The sequence below is a fragment of the Acanthaster planci genome, linkage group LG09 (genome assembly GCF_054643075.1).
Source record: "Acanthaster planci isolate LZ-2023a linkage group LG09, COTS_SCS, whole genome shotgun sequence".
NCBI lineage: Eukaryota > Metazoa > Echinodermata > Asteroidea > Valvatida > Acanthasteridae > Acanthaster > Acanthaster planci.
Genome location: NC_141785.1, coordinates 3,887,284 through 3,901,095, shown reverse-complemented (window position 1 = coordinate 3,901,095; position 13,812 = coordinate 3,887,284). Strand labels below are relative to the sequence as shown.

General features: G+C 42.4%; 1 protein-coding gene across 2 annotated transcripts in view; it reads left to right on the top strand.

The window, feature by feature from the left end:
- The first annotated feature begins 2,643 nt into the window (after positions 1–2,643).
- The window catches only part of LOC110985314 (sodium- and chloride-dependent GABA transporter ine-like), a 43,975-nt gene continuing 32,806 nt past the window's right edge, over positions 2,644–13,812 (top strand). The window contains exons 1-2 of one of the 2 annotated variants that reach the window (XM_087140873.1): positions 2,644–2,867; positions 9,411–9,622. In XM_087140873.1, the coding sequence (XP_086996999.1) occupies positions 2,785–2,867; positions 9,411–9,622 (295 nt within the window). In that variant the 5' untranslated portion in view covers positions 2,644–2,784. Of the gene's footprint in view, positions 2,868–9,026; positions 9,623–13,812 lie in introns of those variants that run through there. The other variant, XM_087140874.1, reaches the window with a different exon arrangement.

Below are 13,812 nucleotides of genomic sequence, written 5' to 3'. Positions count from 1 at the left end.
TTTTCCAGTGTGAGGCGTTTATTTCAAGATCCATAAATGTCTGGTTGATGTTGACTCGAGACAGGGGATACCTTCATTCTTCAAATCACGCAACCAGTCGGTTGATCATTGTGTCTGCCAGGACCCCTTGTCTCGATCAGTCGGGCAGTCGATTTATTTATCATTCACAATCAGTTTGTGACAAAATCCGACCCCACGAATTAAATGAGTGTTAAGGTTTGCCATCGTGTCTTCTATGAGTGGGAAGTTTGACCAAAACATGACACACACGCCCTTGACTTGTACATCAGATAATTTACGTCTTTGACAGGGTCCTGCCAGGTATCTGCAAAGCAGGCAAACACAAAGCCAAATTTTGAATGATTTTGTGGGTGTGTGAAACCTCCTTCGAAGTTTGCACAGTTAAAAGTCCAGCAATCCCGCGAGAAAAATTGAGCTGGGCATCGAAAATATATCTGCAGGTAAAATTAATGAACATGACAGTATACAAGGTTTCACACCTCTGGGACAACGAACTTTGCGTGTGATGCCGTGCCACCTTGATGAACCGGTCATATTCATTGAGAAAGTTCTCTACCGCATTGCTCCATTTCTTTATGTTCAAATATAAAAGCTCACCAAAGAGATGTTTTTTAACAGTGACCCTCAGTTTCAAACGTGCGGCAAAAATGTACGAGGTCATACACAGGGAGTCTGTTGAGCATCTGAGATGGAAAGCATAAGATTGTCACGAGGCAGGGATTGGTTGAACTTGACGACTGGACCTGATCAACGCACACATCAGTCGGCATAACCAGACATGAGAGCGATGTTGCTATGGTCACGGTATTGATCAAGGAAACATGCATTGATCAGGCTGGATTGCAGATAACCGAGCCCAGTGGTCCTAACTAGCTGTTTCGTGGCCCCAAAACCAGTAGCATCAAAGGAGACCATAGCAGTGCTCTCTTTAGATTAAATTTAAACTTAAAAGGGATGGGTCATGTGGTTCCCCGTGGTTGAACTTGTGGAATTATGAAGGTAATTTGTGAAGCGTGACAGCTGTGTACACGTAGCCACGTGGTAGGCAGGTCGTAGGGGGCTGCTGGAGGGCCCCCATGGTGAGCAACTCCCCCCCCCCCCATGGTGAGCAACTCCCCCCCCCATGGTGAGCAACTCCCCCATCCGCATCGCTCATATAAGCATCAAAATTAACTGATTTTGTCATGTACCTTCCAGCAGGTACTGCGCCCCCCCCCCCCACCATACTTGAAGCTTGCGGCGGGCCAAGTGTTTGGGGCATGTTATGTCAATATGCTTCCCAAAGTCTTGAGTTGCGCTAGCCGAAGAGAGTAAACTAGAAAATATTAAACCTTTTGAACTATTACTCTGTGAATTCTAGACCTAGATATACGTATTCTATAAAGGAGTTCGGCTTTCTCCCGAAATTTTCGAGATCCTCCATAGAACTCGAAATTGCTTGTTCTTTACCATTTTGGAACAACTTAAAAGTGTTTCAGCATTAGTTGGCAATCTCAGTAGCCGGTACTTCTGTTCGGGCAATACCACCTCTTAAAACCAACTTCGGTTCAGGCGGAAACTCCGTCACTGTACGTTTTCTCAATGTCGCTATGCTTATTCTAAAGAAGGCTATAATTGACCAAAGAAACTAATTTGCTGTTATCGAACAAGGCACTGGAGTGGACATTTTCAAATTACGTGTGATGCCTATCTTTTTGCCTGTCGCATATTTAGTCAGTTTGACATTTATTCCCCGTGAGGTCTCAGGGTAACAAGTCCCTCGCACTACGAATTATATCAAACTTTGTCGTAAAACTGAAGAATGATAATTGATACTAACAGGAATCCTTTGGAGACGAATACCAACATAACAATTTGCCATGTGGAAAGGCTTTGAGGTGTGAATCCGTTGGGGTGCCCCCCTCAAAATACAATGAAAGAGGGTTACTTCTTCCCTAGAGCGTGATTGGGGAAGGGGGTAAAGGGTTGTACATGTATTATGAAATCCTAAAATCTCCCCCCCCCTCCAAAAAAAATCTGCCACAGCCCCCCCCCCCAAAAAAAACGGTTTTGACTCCGCCTGTTTTGTTCTCTTGTGTCCTAAAAGTGAAATCTTTACTTTTTTCGACAGAAACTAGAAAGAATGTAAATTCACTTCAAACTAAGTTTATTCCAACTGTTTTTTTAAAACTCAGTTTAACACTAACAGACTCTGCAATATTCAATTGAGTTTCTTTCACTTTTTTTTTATTTGTTTGTTTTTTATTTATATATTTATATAAATATATATTTTTCTTAAATAAGAGGCAGGGTTTGTTAGGTAATGAGAAGGCCATTGTTTATACAGTTGCTGACGTTCGTACGTTTTGCCCTCCCTGGGGATCAAGGTATCGTGCTTTAACAATGCTATGTAAACAAACTAGATGTGCTGAGATTAGTGCATGGACGAGTTAATCGGTACTGAGCTTGAGGGTACCCAAGTCATGCACATCTTCATGCGCGCAAGCCCCAGTGGGAAACATCAGGCGCACAAACCGAAGAGCGCATGTGCGAGCATGCTCGATATGCCGACTCTGAAAACACCGGCTTATGTAACGCGCGTACTGTTTTATACTTCGGCCTAGTAAGTGAAATACTGGATCAAAGTTCATCCGGCCGAGTCGAAAACGCGATAGACGAGTGATATATCCAACAGTTTGTCTGTGTTTACCGTCAACACTCAGACTGCGCTGAAAAAAAGATACTGCATTAAACACAGGAAAAGGATATCCACGGCTTTGAGAAATGGAACAACGAGGGGCCAGTAACGGAGGCTTTAACTACGAGTTTGACGGTGGTGAAAAAGGCGGGCCCGAAGAAAATAATAGGTGAGCCAAGTAATTTCAAACCCCAGTGGGTTTTTTTTTTGTGAAGACACGGTCAGTTTGTAGCCTTGGTGACAACCGTTACAAACCTGAGCAGAGTATGAGCAATGAACTCCCCCACATCAAAATGTATTTATACAACTGTTCTAACAATTGTGGCCTTTTTTTCAAATGGCGAATTTATATTTATACTGCATTTTTTGCATACTGCTTATAAATGGTCTTCATGTGGCAAGAAATGTCAGGTAACAAAATTTGGGTTGAATCCTCGACGTCACTGTTTTCACAAAGCACCACAGCTTATGGGCCTTCTACTATTGTTGGATTGCCTTTATGTTAAAAGGCGTTCCAACATTTAGCGTAAGCCACGTATCTCTTCGTGAAAGAGGTAACAATGAATTTAGCTTTCACAGGAATTTTAGGGGAATCTTCATTACTTTTTGCTATCGACCACAACTGTGATGGAGAAGGGAGAAGCCCGACGAAGTTTCTCTAATTTCGTTTGTAGTATTGGAACTGTTCTGTGGTCGCTCCCTTGGAAGACCCATCGGTTGTAGAGTACCCAACGGTTGCGATTAGCAATCATCTTGTCACTTGGTGTTAACATTTTTGTGTCCATTTCATAAACATCAATGCGCAGACGATGTGCAGAAACATTACCCTTCAATTTTCGAGGCGAAATAAATTTTAACAAAAGCTGTTTGAAGCAGTGGCGGAGCCACAGGGGGCCTGGGGGCACGCCCCCCACAAATTTCTGGTGCCCCCCAGGTTCCCCCCGCCCACTAAAAAAATGGAGGAATGCATATTGAACAAGGCTAACAAAAGCTTGTCCCCCCAAAACACACCTCTTAAAGCTGGTCCCCCCCCCCCCAAGATGCTGGTCCCCCTTTGTACCCCCACTAGTAAAATCCTAACTACGCCACTGGTTGGAAGAGTGATGATGGTACAGTAAGACCGTGTTTTTGTAAAGTGATTGTATAGTCATTTCCCTGTGCGGCAGACAGGGGCGATTTCTGACAACAATTTAGATAAGATTTATTTGAAACACATGTTAGCCTAATACACCTTTCCTGTTTTGCACATTTTTTCCACAATATCCTACAAAACTCCTCGAACTGATAATTCACTCCAGAAGGTTGCCCCGATTCTCATGTCACTGTTTCCAAAAGCGTGTTGGACTGTATACATCCAGATTTTTCTTGAAACTTGGACGTCTAGGGAAAATCAGGACATAATACCGAGTCCTCCTAGGCCATAAAGCCATTGGGGGATTTATTTTCCCATTTTTAAGAGATTAATTTGCCGTCTCCCGCGAAATCAATTCCCCCCCCCCATATCGACCCAAGAGAATAATGAACTACATGTACTCTACTCCTTTTCGTTGTTCCGAGGGACATACTGTCTGCTCTCGGTCCCCGAATACACATGTACATGGATTTGCAACAGATAAGTAGTAATGTTTTCGATTCACTTGGGACAATATTCCTCACGCCATCACCTCCCCTCATTCATGCCTGCTATCTGTCTCGGCCATCCTGGCGTTGATTGTAACTCAATTCTCGTGCATGCATGGGACAACCGGTTATCTGGTGGACTGGTGCATTCGGGGGCCAGCTCCTAATCATTGTTATGCATGATCTCTTGAACTCAGACGAGGCTGAACCCTGGCGTTGACCCGGGTATACCCGGCCACCCATGAATCCCGCGGCACGGCAAGCAGCTCGCCGTTATCCACTCGTATCAGAACACGCACCCTTGATGGTACACTGCGGATGTACATGTACAACGAAAAACTTACACGATTTCTATCAGCGGAAACATGACCCACGCAACAGCGTCATCAAGATTTGCCCAGCAGGAACTTTTAACAATTCCATTAATTAGGATGGCATGCAAGTCCGTCCCACAGTATGTGCTGAGCTTGCTGAGCTTGGGAAACATTAGGGACGTTATTTATAAGCAGAGTGTATATATGTGATGGACACAAACGAACTAATTAACCCTAGGATGCGTTTCCAATTTATTTTTGTTTAGAACTGTCGGAATACTCTGTGCATGAGTAGTAGCATTTTGATGCTTACGGACCCTAGATTCCTTTCTAATGGCGTTTCAGTAGATCATGGGTGTCCTCCAGCCTCTACAGCTAGTAAAACCAGCAGAAAGTACGGTCAGAGTCCTTGTTTCCCAGGCTGTCTCGACGGAAATTGAGGGGCCTCAATGGCCTCCAAGCCACAACCCCCCCCCCCCACAAAATTTGGTGTCCTCTCGCCTATAACTTAAACGTAACATGTTGGACTGTGAGTGCTCTTTCGGACGCATCCAACGGTTGCAATATTCGAACGCTTCAGTCAGAACCCTTCCTCTAATCCATACTACATACAAATATTGGCCAAGTTGGTAGTTGATTCGTTATAAGCTCGGGCCAGTAAAGTGGTAAAAAAAACTAAGTTTGTGCTCAAAACTGATGTACGTGTCCCGCACCTGCAATGGCTATCAGAAACGTCGAAACGCACACAATAGCACCTGTTGGATTATCAACCGGTTGCGATAACTGTTTCTTGCCACTGCGCGGGGATGGATTTCGGTGCAAAGAAAAAGGGAAAGAAATGAAAAAGAAAGGGTCTGAACATCATTTCCCTTGAAATACATCCGAATCCCGCCCTCCATGGTCGCTGCTATATATGCTTCCACCCCACCCCCGAAAAAAGCATTTTCTCCACACATGGTGACGCCCGTGCATGTCTCCAAAACGTAGTGCTCGGTATCATTTACGACGTTTCAACAAAAACATGTACCTTTTATGATTCGATGGTTACTTAAACCATCCGGTTGTGTAGGTCAGGGACTTTTATGACTCAAGTTTAGTTATTTTCTGGAGATTTCTAAAGTCATTTTCTTTGTCCCTCTTGCCTTTAAAATGGTATCATTAGCTGTGGATTCTAAGTTTCCGGGAGACCAAAATTGTTGAAATCCCAAAAGTTTTCATTGAATTCGGTCGGACGTCTCATTGAAATTCGCGTTTCTCCGCCATAGTTGATAGTTGAATTCTTTCTTTTAGGTGATTTCCTTTTTTTTTCAATTTGGATGGTCCTCTCGGTGCTATCTTCAAGTTCCTGGGTACATGGTGACGGACAGAGTCGTATCAACGCCCTATCGCGGAGACGGCTTTTCATAAGTCGCATGACTTGTGGGTTGATCATCAAGAAAAGCTGTCCAAAGGGGGCAGACTTTGTTTCAGACAAACTCTGTAAGCACACCCTCTGTTAGTCTGAACTTAAAATAGAGCTGTACTAAATTGTCTAGCGGGAAGGGGCTGCTTAGATCTGAACCTGTCACGACGTGACAGATCTTGACGATGAACTCAATAATTAAAACGTTTGGCCGGACGGGACAAGAAGCGGCCCCCGTCTGTATCGTTTGCGTGTCGTTATGTAGACGAAATCTGGTAATAGGGGAACATCACACATCAGTTTCCGGTTACTCTTCTAGTATTAGGGGCATGTGGCGGTAGCAAGTCAAGAGAAAACGCTTCTGAAACGCCCCCCCCCCCGGATTTTTTATTCATTTTATTTTTATTTGTAATTAATATTTTTGAACGCCTTTCTTTTTTTTCTTTCCCACCAGTGTGCCCCGCGCGTAATTTTGCTGATTGTCATGATTTAAGGCATCCCACTTTGGTAAGTGCAGGTGGGTGTCCTGTCCCCTTTTCTGGATCTGTCACTGCGTTTACAGATGTAGTCTTTTAACCGAGCCTCACGGGCTGTTATTGATTTGAAATGGACACTGTATTTCAAGTACATTTTTTTCCATTTTACCCTTCATGGTTTTGTGCAGGAAAAGGTGCCCCGTGAATATGGACATATAGCCAGATAAATAACAATACTTTACGAATCAATACCTCCATATTAAAATCTCATCTCATCTGCTTGAGTTCGCTTATAAAATTAATTTTATTATTGTTATCCTTGGAATGCCTTTTGCCTCTCAGTTATACCAGTACATTCAGCTGCCGTGTATTGGTCCGCATCTGATTTTTTATAACCTTGGGCCTAAGGCCAATAAAGAATTCGCGAATTTCAACAAAATATTTTTCCTGTATGTTATCAATTTATACTTGCTGATGTATTATTCGCGAAAAACATGCAGAGTGACAAGGTACTGCTGCAGCTGCACAACACGTATAGCCTATAGGCCTACAAGTCAACATGCCTCAAAAATGTGAGAGTGAAATCTAAAAATACCCGCTTGGCCAGTTAGCGGTACACTGCTTATAAAAAGCTTAGCCTTTAATTTTCGCGACTGCAGTCTCACAGTTTATGTTAAAGTTACTAAATTTGGAAATCTGGAAAGTCGCAGAGTCTGCAAGCTTTTGTTGCACTACGATTGAAATGTTTGTTTTGATTCTATAAAACTTTTTTCCCTGTGGTAGCTCAGCTATATGGGCGGCCATTGGGGTAAAAAAAGACAATACGAAACTTATAAATAAAACCAAGAAATATAAATGTATACAAATCCAAAGCAAACGAAAATATCAACATGAACAAAAAATATACCGGTAAGCACTTACGATAAATATAAATACAAACGAAACATGCATAAATGGCATCAGCTATACATGTACATGGTTGAGAGATTAGTTATTTCTACCCAATCACAAAAGTTGTGGCAAAAGGATAATTAATCAATGATGCATTGTTTGTCCATGTTGTAAACCGCGCAAAATATACCATCTGCTACCTTGCGTGTATTATGCTGGCAGAACCATGTATCTTGGAAACAGTAGGTTTTCTTTTCCAAATCGAGACTCGCACTGGGGAGCATCAGAGATTAAAGTTACATGTATGTTTAAAAACCGAGTAATGCGTTGATGAAGAATTTTGCCCGGTATTTAACGATGCCATATAGTGTTGGTTTCGTTGGATACATTGGGAAAATTCCGGATTCACTCTGAAATTGCTTGAGATAGCAGATGCTAACTCGGGAGCTAAAAAATATATTGCTCGACATAAACCTTTCTCAGTGGAAGAGCGCCCCTATAGCCAAGAATGCGGTAACTACAGCGGTTAGCCGCATCTGAAATGGGTATTATGGCTGTCAGTTATTTGACTTGTTGTTGAGTGTGGTGCTCCATATGTGCCATCTGGTTTTTCAGGGGGCGTCGCATTTTTCAGCTGGCGTTGTATTTTTGAACAGGCGTCATATTTTCAGCCGGCGTCGCATTTTCAACAGACGTCGCATTTTTCAACAGGCGTTGCATTTTTCAACAGGCGTCGCATTTTTCAACAGGCGTTACATTTTTCCACAGGCGTTGTATTTTTCAGCCGGCGTCGCATTTTCAACGCAGGCGTCGCATTTTTCAAGTTCGACTGGCGCCGTGGCATTTTTTAGCCAGCGACGCATTTTTGGGTTGGCGTTGCATTTTTCGACAGGCGTTGCATATTGAAACAGGCGTCACATTTTTCAACCAGCGTCGCATTTTTCAACCAGTGTCGCATTTTCCAACTAATGTCGCATTTTTCAACCGTGTTGCATTAATTTTTCAACCGGTGTCGCATTTTGATGTGAATAAGCCGCGTAGCCATTAACGTTGATGGTCAAGCCATGGTCTGGCTGACCTGACATTGTTAACTGAAAACAGTTAAATTAGCATGTATTTGTCGATTTGTATAGTTGCTGGTAAATAAATTAACAGCCCTTTAATGAACTCGGTCAGGTTCCTACAAGTGTCATTTTGATGAAAACAACTCAATTATTTGTGGAAGTTCACATCGATCAATTTGGTTTCTCACTTTTGCAAGCTTGTTGAGTTGAAAATACCCTCGTCTTGATGATTACTTTAATTATTTATTGCTGTGGCTGTTTTTGGCTGTAACTGCTATCATTACGTAAAGTTACGTCCAAACCAAACCCAGTAGGTCTATTGTTCACTCTGGCTGGTACTTGCCAACCTGCAGAGTTGCCTGAGGAGGCGTTTATCGCAGTAGTGTCTCTAAACTGGTTGAAAAATGTAACGCCTGTTGAAAAATGCGACGCCCAACCAAAAATACGACGCCGGCTGAAAAATCCAACGAGACGGCACATATGGAGCACCATAGTAGCCGTAGTCAGAATTACCTAACCCATAACGCGCGGAGCCTTGAATCGTGTGAACCCAGCCGCGCGTAGGGTGATTGGATCACTGTCGTGAGCATGGGTGGAGCCGTGGTGATGTGCGGATGAAACAACCAGGGACCAACACCATTTGGAACGTGCAGGGCCTTATATTTAAAAGCTTTTCAGTTTGTTTTTCAGTTTGTTTGACTGCACACCGCTGAAGGACTGCACCGAATGACACCTCTGAAATGTTCACTTTCTGTGCGGGTCGAGTAACGCTGCATTTGTTCACCGAACCTTCCTCCATGTATTGAGTAATATTATAAGTTAGGTCATCTCTCTGCGAGCTGGTGATTATCAGCTGCACTCATCTTGTTGTCCCTTGGTCTGACAAAGTCGTTCATTCGAACTGCTCCTGTTTTCAACCTTTTCAATTATCACAATGGCCCACAGCGACGTCAAATTCAGTGCACTGGAGGTGGACGATCGTGGCGGGTATTCGAAAGGCAACGAGGCGGACGTCATGGACTTAGAGAAGTCGGCGTCGGCTGCAGGGCGGGACCGATGGGGACGGAAGGCGGAGTTTGTGCTGGCCTGCATCGGCTACGCCGTGGGCCTCGGCAACGTCTGGCGTTTCCCCTACCTGTGCTTCAAAAGCGGAGGAGGTAAAATTTTAAAATTTCCTTAAAAAAGACACTTTTTGAAAGACAGATTTGCCGGTCACTTTCAGTCTGCACTGTGTTAAGAAAGAATCAGTTGTTTTCAAGAAGCCTCGTTTTGAAGTTGAATCTGTGAGCATGCCCATAAATTCATTCTTTTCCCTTTTCTGGAGGGTAGGCCTTATTCTCCAAAATGTTTCTTTCTGAGGGTATCTGTACAACTACCAGGCATACCTCAGCTATGGGGCTTGTGACACAAATTCCATAGTTCTAGGGATATACAACTTTACAAGTACAACTTACCAACTTGAAACATAGCATGAACATTTGTGGCCTAACGTGCGTGACCATATATTTACCGGGTCCCTTCAATTATTTCGCCACGTACTGTGAAAAGCAATCAGACCTGACAATAGGTGGCGAAATTAGGGACCTGGCGACGATACCGTCACGCACGTTATTTATCTCGTACATTGTTAGTACCTGTATTTTGCCATGAGGAGGAGATAGAATTAATTCAAAAAAAGAAATAAACCATGATCCTGAGGTACCAACATACCCACTGGTAACAATTAGCAGTTTCAGCTGTATCCTGAATTACTGTTTGAGACCGGTCCTACTAATTACCGTCAACACACCGTCAACACGAAACAGACCGTCAACACACTGTCAACACAGCATCAACACCCCCAAAACATGTTAAAAATCAAAAGAAGCGGTACTCGATCGTAACGTGTTCGCCGAAGGGATATTTTGCCTAAGCTTCCACCGGTTAGACTCAGGAAAATTACCGTTTTAATTTGGCCGAATCGCCTCCTTTGAACAGCTCAGAGATCCGCCGCAAAGAATGATTGTCCATTTTTGTATTTTGACAAAAATTGTGTTAAATAAAATCTATGATGTTGTTTCTGCTATATTGATTTTTACTCTCTTAAAAAGCATTTAATTTATGCGGTTCGTAAGTGTGACGTCACTTCCGTTTAAACCACGCCCACTGCACACGTGCACTGCACATAGGGTCACATGCATTGATTGCCGTTTACATGGAACCGGAAGTTAATGCGAAATTTCAGCGATTGTCCAATGAGAACCTGCAAATCGTGGCGCGTCTGCCTTTGTGACAAAATCACTTACGAACCGGATAGCGCAGCATATCCACACCTAAATAGTACAGTCCAAGCTCCATGAGGAGGCAAGATGGCGGCGAACAGCTACGCTGCTAGAGTTTTTTTTTTTTTTCGTGTGAAAAAAATCCATTTTGCAAATTGATTTGTTACCTCCAACTATACTGGAAAGTCTCTTTCAGCCCAAGCATTACACTTCTGTGCCTCTTTTGTGGATTAAAGTTGTATTTTTGGGAAATTGATGCTGTGTTGATGTTACTATCGTGTGTTGACCGTGTGTTGACGGTAATTAGTAAGACCCTTTGAGACCTGATAGATTTTGAGCATGGAAACATTTTTTCTGTGTGTGTGTGAGGTCAAAGTCTGTTGACCTTTACTTCTGGGGGTTGTCCGAAGGTGTTGCAGATAAATTTTAATTTACCATGCCCCCCCTAAAAAAACCCGGAGCAGAACATATATGCCAATATTTTCTAAGCAAGTGCAGGGTACCTGGGTTTTCAACCGCTGATTTCAGTGCCCAGTTCGTTTTGTTTCGGGGGCAGGTTACCTGTGAAGAAAAATGTGATGTAAAACATCAAGGAAAAATTGCCGAAGTGTTTGTTTTGTTGGTAAGAGTTCCATACATACGTCCTTTATTTTCCCTTGCAATGGTTTATAAGCCATCAGAAAGTGCTAAGATACCCCCAAAAGTCACATTCAGCCGTGTAAATATTGAATCATTTACTTACAAACCACTTTGAATTCTTCAGACAAGGCCCATGGGGTTTGTGCACAGGGTGTCAAGTGATGTTCATGTGTAGAACTTGCTTTGTATTTGAGTTTATCAAGGTTCAGTTGAAGAATAACCTGCCGATTCTCAATACATCTCTGTGGCAACAAGAAAGTACGTCGTTGGAGTGTGAGTGGTGAAAGGTGCCTTGATCATGCGCAATATTATGGGCCAGATTACCTGTACAACCATGCAAGCAATTGTGTCATTTGATTTTAAAAAACAGCATTTTACTTACAGCAATGCAAAAAGGAAGTAGGAAAACCTACCTTTATGTTTCTATCCTATAAATACATGTATATCCTTGCAAACATAAGGTGACAAAAATTTTTGCCATAGCGATCATTGCAACAGCCACGTGGAAACCCTTGAGATAGAACCTGTCAACCACTGATGTTTCCTGTGGCATTTGTCAACATGATTCGATCGAGGAGACTTTTGCAGTTTGCATTGTCATTATTTTATTGGTTCTTCAAATTAACACCAAATTTGATTGTTTGAGTTGTGGGTGCACTGTCCTCATGAAATGTCCTGAAGATGTCAGTGATAGATATAACAGGGTATTGGACCTTAGACTTCAATGTCCTTGAAAATTTTTGTGATCTCTTGTGATCACAGCGTATCTAGTAAACACAATGTTGCTGTCTGTCCGCTATTATGCACAATGCCACTGGGTGGGTCTGCAATCTGACGCTTCAATTAAGACACTTTTATAAAACCCCAAATTGGAGTAATTTTACAAGCAAAAGTAATGTCCTCAGAATTGTTTCCCAAGTTTGTGGTTGTTGACAAAATGTTATTTAGAATGAGGTAACCAGTTGTTCAGAAATTAATTACAAAAGGTACTTACTATTTTTTGTTTCATTCTGGGCACTACGATTGGAGAGTGATATGTTTTGTCGATATCACAGAGCATCTTTCATGGATGTGATTCCGGTGCAAAGTTACATAATAAGTTAAGAGTCAAAGAGCCACATGTACGGATGGTTGATGTCACGTACTGGCAGTATTTTATCGCTTCATACGCCCCTTGCCTACAAGGAATCTCTCAATCACCCCTGCTCTACAATACCTTTCTTCGGACAATTGCCCAAATGCCTACTGAGTTAAAATTAAATTCCACACCAAGTGCATGCATTTTGATGTGGCAATATCGGGAAACAATAATGTGACTTCAGGGAAACCAAAGGGAGCATGATTATTTTGTTATTTATTTATTTTCTTTTTAAAAAAAAAAGGTACCCATGTACCCAGTCTTTACGGAAATGGTATCCGGTACCAATAAATGCGCAGGCCTAATAGTTTCCAAGCTCCAAAGTAATATTAGTCTCTAAGTCCCAAAGGTTTCATGGGATGAACATGCATGACATAAAACTGACATGTACATGTATATCCAGCAAGAAATGAGACCGAGGGGTACCCCCCCACATGTCCAGTGGCTATACACACTCGAGACTGTTATCTAACACATCCCCCCATTGTCTGAAAAGAGTTCCCCAAATGACCAACACAAAGCAGGGGGGGGTTCTCTCCATCTCATATCTTGCTTCAGGTATAATAAAACCCCCAATGTTTGGGATGTGTAATTCACATGTACATTGCTGATGTACTCAGTGTTTTCGCACATCTATTAGAGCAACTGTAAAAAGGCATTGTGTCAACAGAAGGAAATGCCATAGTGGCTTGCAAGTTGACTATTGTGGTTCTCAGCCACTTGAGCTACAAGTACAGTGTATGTACATACCATACTTTATATATGCAGATAGTGTAAGTTTGCACAACATGCTGCAGATTCTGTATCTACCTTTAGTTAAACATTTAACGATCTGCGTTTAATTGCTGTACTCCACAATGTACATGCACTTAATGAATAATTCTGTGCCCAAATTGTACCTTGCGTGGTAATGTTGCCATTAGATTTTCAATCCATCACCCATATGTCTGAGTGAGAGTTACGACTCAGCACTGTTTTGCAAATGACTCGACAAACTTCCCCTCTTTAGTACATGTAGCTCATCCACTTCCGTTGCGTTAAAAGTCAAATGATGCTTCTGGGAAGGATGGAACATTAGTGATTGTCATTGAAGGTGCTGGTACATATAGCTGTAAATCTTGTTAATTTTCATGCAAGTTGAACTCAATTTCTTTGAAACAGCACTTAGTCTGATAAGTCAAGATTATGTACTCATGTAACATGTCTTAGGGTTAGTAATAAAAGGCATGGGCAAACCTATAATTAGGAACTGGGTACCCTTAAAATAATGCCAGTCTTAAGAGAATACAATAAGTTGGCCATTTCCCCA